Raw genomic sequence first — 5246 nt, forward strand, 5'->3', positions numbered from 1 at the left:
ACACACAGGCTGCCTAACCATATCGGCACCTCTTTATATACCGTGAGTTTATGGAAGGGACCTCACAGCAGGCCAGTTGCTGCAGAGAGTCCACGCTACTGTCAGTATATATTACCATGTGATCTCTACACTTGAGGCAGTGATCCGATGTGTTCTGCCATTCCTCCACGCACACTTTACACCCCACCAGGGTCCGACAGCAGGATGAGAACATCGGCTGCGTCATCGTAGCTATAAAAATAAAGCATATTTAGAATATGATATTGACTTGAGATTGGAACTTCAAGAAAAAGAAATTGGCAATTTAAAAAGTAAAAATGTATTGTTCATTTCCTTTTCTGTTTTTTGAATCCATTTTTACATTTGATTATTTCTGTGTTGGCCAGTGCAATATTCAAACATGCAGAATGGGAACAGTACCTTCTGCAAATCAAGACGACATGCCTGTTTGAATTCAGGCACCAAACTACCGACTATCACGGCTGACGGTCACCAGATTAGTATCTTTTGGTTACTTCATCCAGCCCTTGAGATGCATCGAGCAGTTCTTCCACCTGGTCCTTCAGCATTTGGACAGCATCTTTTCTGCATTAGGCACATTTTATATATAGTTAGATCAAATAATTGCAGCCATTTAAGAAATAATTATGAGGAATTTAGTGGGTAAAAAGTCCAGAATAAAAGATGCATGATGAAAATAACTGAAAATAGACTTATATTTTCTCAACTGTGTGAACAGTTTATTTGAGAATAATTGATTGAAATGGGATTTTCCCCTAGGTGTTAGTCAGAGAGCGAATAGTGTGTGTACCCTGTGATGGACTGCCTTTCGCCCTATGTGAGCTGGAGATAGGCATGACACCAGTGGGTATGATGATGAATGAATGGGCACCAGAGCCCACAGCATGGCGAGAACATGCACACTCCACATATAAAGACCTGCCCACCATGATTCAAACCCAGGTCCTTCTTGCTGTGAGGCGTCCGGGCAAAACTATGTTTTATCTAAACAATACCTGCTACGCCGTTGCCGACGCCATTGCCGGAATGCAGTACTCTCAATGGCATAGGTCTTTCTGGCATTCTGTCTCCAATACAAAGACCCTTCATGAGAGAAATGCAGAGTAAAGACACAAAGAGAGAATTAGAATTTGAGAGAAACACTGTTGGACTGCCACTACTTTCAGACTATTACTGTTTATACAGTATGTAGAATGCATTTGGCATACATGAAAATTAAAAATATTTCATTCACCACTTGTTCCTTCTGACTCCACAATTTCATTGCCAAGTGTGTCGGTAAAGATGTAGTCCTCATCATCTCCCATGGCCACCTTCAGTTTCTCTAGGATGACAGATACACTTGCCTCTGCTTCAACAAATCTCACCACAACTACCCGCGTTGGTACAAGCTTCCCGTCCATTACTTCTGACACATGAATAGACCTGTAAAACACAAACAACAGTGAAGTCCATGTAAAACCACACACGCTCACTTGAGTACTAGTTCAACACACACCTGAGGCAAATCACAATTGAACACACCTGCAGCATACCCAGATCATCTGTCACTACTCCACCTTGTCTCATAATCGGGAGATGATCCAATAGCGGACGCTTAACATTGAAATCTACTGTATGATAGACTAAATACCTCATCCGATTATTCTGGAGAATCTGAAGCCATGTAGATATTTGGTTGTACATTGGGTATTTTTTGACACCTTTAAAGAACAACACTCTCCATACCTTGTGTTTTAGAAGTCACTTATACCCAGAGATGTATAAAGTACTGGAGTAAAGGAGTGGAAGTACAAGTGCTATATCAAAAAACTGACTTGAGTAGAAGTTGAAGTGTTCATTAAACACCATACAACAAAAGTACTAAAGTATTCAAAATGTTTTGTACTTAAGTATTGCAAGTAGAAGTATGTAAAAAATTGCTACTCAAGTACTGAAAGTAAAAGTACAAGTAAAAGACAAGTACAGTTTGTTTATTATTTCCAAATATTATTTAAGGCACAAACTCTAATGTTACAGTGTTCAAATGTTCATGGTAGAGTTCTGTGATTTCCCATGGTCTGTGAACGTCTGTCGAATGAATGCGAGAGCGAGGGGAGCAGGTGAGAGAGACCGCACTTGGTGCCACCTGACGTACGGCGCACGAGAGAGTTGATGTGTTGATGTGTCATGCATTGCCAGAAGTTCTCTGGGCGCGGAAAGTAAATAAATTGAAATAAAAAAGTAATAATTGAATTATTAATAAAGCCACAAACAGCCAGGATGAAGTAGATGGCATTTCTATAAGCGCTACAGGGAGTTTTCTAAATAACGGAGCTATGTTTTTTTCGGCGGATGGATGAGAGGATGAGAGACGCCGCAAAATTCATGTAGTTGTGGAGCAGTACCAACGTCACAAGTTTATTCTATTGTTATTTTATTACACATTTAAAAACAAGGGAATTTTAAATGGCTTTCTACATTCATTAAAAAAAGTGTAAAACGAACAGCATTAATTAACATTCCCAGTAGATTACACTGTAACGTTCTGTTACTAAAGAGCCAAGAGAATAAAAATAAAAATATGCTTAAATAGAAAACAAAAACAGAAATAAAACATACAGGACAGTAATCAAAGACTCTAATTATAAAAAATGCAGTAGTAAATGGACTAAGGTATTAGTGAGACGACGTTAATGTGGTACGTTTTAATTGTGCGACCGCAATGACGTAATTACCGGCGCCAAGAGAAGTGTCCGAAACGGGCCGAACATTTTTCTGTTAGAGCTCAGATATAGTCCACTACATTTATTTCTATGTAGGGAGTAGGGAATGAGTGAGTGATTTCCGGACACAGCCGGGACGTATGTTGGTTTTTTTGCGTGGTTCGGTCGACAGTCACCGAGTCCTGTAAACAAATCGTTCAGCAATAATGCAGTTTGCTCAATATCGCCCGTCATTCATTCACGTGTCGGACTGGACCGCTACAAATCGTAACGAGCTAACGATTCAGCCATGAAAAAAGGTACTCTGGAGTAAAAGTATAATAAATTTATCAAAAAATATGCAGTGCAGTAAAAGTGGAAGTTGGGGAGAAAAGTACAGTACTTCTACTGTTCTACTTCGTTACTATACATCTCTGCTTACATCTCAGTTTGCTTAAAAGGAAATTGTAAATGAGTAAACTTGAACACTGTCATACATTGTAATTTACCACTTAACAACCACATTAATTTATGATGCTAATCCCTCTTCTACCTTTGAAATGAGCGAGGTGTGGTCACTGATCTTGACATCAGGCTCATGTTTGCAGTTGTCACAGGTTGACTATTGCGAAAAGCAAACTGTGGCGAAGGAGCTGCAGCTGGGGCTCTTGGGGTCCCTGCAGTGTCCCCAACTTCTCCATGAACCTCATAATGACCATGGTTAGACAGGTCCAATGAGCTGAAACACCCACTCTCAACTGGAAATATTGCAACGTTTGCGGCATCAGTGATGTACAGGCTATCCATGTTGATCTAGAAGAAATTTTGAAAAATGTCAATGTTTTGCAAAAACATTGTAATAAATATCACTATCTTTTCATGTGTACTATTACATTTGCATTTTTTTCTTCTCCCCACTGTCTTTTTCTCAAAGCAGTAGACATAGAAGTTAAGGTTGCAGGTTTGGATTAGTTACCTGGAAAATGCGGGCGATCCTGTCAACACGCATATCTTCAATTTTAAGCGTAATTCTCTTGTTTTCTCTGTACAATACAAATGTCTCCATTTTAGCAGAACAATTTATTCAATCGATCCTGCAGAGCCGGGAACCTGAAAAAAAAGAGGATGATGGGTGTAGCAAGGCGCACTTTTTGGCAGGTTGTTGGTACGCATGACAGGATATGGTGCATTCCAGGTGTACTGGGAACTCAGGATTTTCAACCTCCTGGATGGATGTTTCAACTGGAAAGCCCCCCGAGGTGGGATTTCCGAGTCGTGAAGTCGGGGAATCCTCCACACCCCGAGCTCACAATCAAAGATGGCTGCCCCGACTGTAAACAAAGTAGACGCTCCTGAAATATTCCATTTGTTAGCGCTTCTGATTAGTTTTTTTTCGCACTAAATGAGTAATGTTGGGAGCTCGAAAAACCATGCTTCCCAGTACAACTGGAACGCAACACATGTTGTTGTGACGTCATTCGCTTTCCGACTCCCGCACTTTTTGGCGGTTACCATGGAGTCCAGTTTGTCACCCTACCAAGAAATAATCGAAAATATGCTCAGACATGGCCATTCTGATGAACAAATATCCAGTCATCTCCAATTTGAATGTGGATTGACCAAAGGCTTTTCCAAAGCAAACCTTCGTCGATTTTGCGCCCAAAATGGTATAGGCAGAAAACGGATCCAGGACTCCAAACTGGAGAGCGAGATTGCTAAAGCAATTAAAGAGGTAAGCAACATTTTCCATTACATTTCTATGGCTGATAACTGCAGTGTACATGAAGGTAATGACAGGGTGCTCGAGCAGCGTTCATAAGTTCAAGCTGCATGAACTGATTTATTATTAGGTTGGTTTTTTTTGTGTTCTTGTGGAAAGATGTTTTTCTGTCTTAAAAATGAGATCCTGTCAGGTCCAGAGGGTTTTAATGAATACTATATTCTTTTGGGACACCTGGGAGCTGATTGAGCACTTAACAAGATAGTAATGTGTTTATTATAATTGTTTGTAATAGGAAAACAAAAAAGATAAATGTATGTTCCTCTTCAATTTCAGACTGGACCATCATACGGTAGAAGAATGATGCATGGCTACCTGTCCTCAAAGGGGATCAAAGCATCAGAGGGGCGTGTTGGTGGGATCCTCAGAAATATAAACCTGCCATACCATGCAGATCGTCATCACGTAGGTTTTAGGAAACACTAATATGATTGTTGTAGTGTAGGTCATTGTGAAAATGCCCAACTGTTTTTCTTTTTTGCTTAATTACTCAGAGATCAAGGAACTTAAATCCAGTGCCATACAGTGCCGAGTACACGGGCCACAAACTTCACATTGACCAGAACGAGAAACTGGTGATGTTCGGGGTGACCCATGTTCTTTCCGTTGATGGTTTCTCCAGTAAAATTATCAGCCATTCCACTATGCCTGTGAAAAACAACCTGACAATATATCAAGAGGTCTACAGGTAACTTTCTGTGCTCTATGTTCCATAATATAGTTGCAAACAGTAGATATTGTTTAAGTACTGCTGCTGCATG

The 5246-nt window shown here is 40.3% G+C and overlaps 2 protein-coding genes across 2 annotated transcripts; one reads left to right on the plus strand and one right to left on the minus strand.

Moving 5' to 3' along the window:
* Positions 1 to 475: 475 nt before the first annotated feature.
* On the minus strand, positions 476 to 3714 carry LOC113745337 (uncharacterized). The gene is made up of 5 exons (XM_027276867.1): positions 3682 to 3714; positions 3259 to 3518; positions 1256 to 1446; positions 1017 to 1104; positions 476 to 585 (listed from the first exon to the last, which is right to left on the minus strand). Exons 1-5 carry the CDS (start codon positions 3712 to 3714, stop codon positions 498 to 500), a joined length of 660 nt encoding a protein of 219 aa, XP_027132668.1. The 3' UTR covers positions 476 to 497.
* LOC113745336 (uncharacterized) lies at positions 3484 to 5173 on the plus strand (the record flags this gene model as incomplete). The annotated part of the gene is made up of 3 exons (XM_027276866.1): positions 3484 to 4437; positions 4762 to 4890; positions 4980 to 5173. Coding segments are annotated over exons 1-3 (653 nt in total), but the record flags the coding sequence as incomplete, so codon positions are not given.
* Between the last annotated feature and the right edge of the window lie 73 nt (positions 5174 to 5246).

Source organism: Larimichthys crocea, unplaced genomic scaffold, assembly GCF_000972845.2.
Source record: "Larimichthys crocea isolate SSNF unplaced genomic scaffold, L_crocea_2.0 scaffold65629, whole genome shotgun sequence".
NCBI lineage: Eukaryota > Metazoa > Chordata > Actinopteri > Sciaenidae > Larimichthys > Larimichthys crocea.

Bases quoted from the DNA above. Each gene is read 5' to 3' on its own strand.
- LOC113745337 (XM_027276867.1), bottom strand. From the start codon at position 3,714: ATGCGTGTTGACAGGATCGCCCGCATTTTCCAG. The intron at 1,447-3,258 runs GTAGAAGAGGGA...TGTGTTTTACAG, and splicing joins ACACCTCGCTCATTTCAAAG to GTCTATTCATGTGTCAGAAG. The intron at 1,105-1,255 runs GTGAATGAAATA...TCTCTCATGAAG, and splicing joins GGAGTCAGAAGGAACAAGTG to GGTCTTTGTATTGGAGACAG.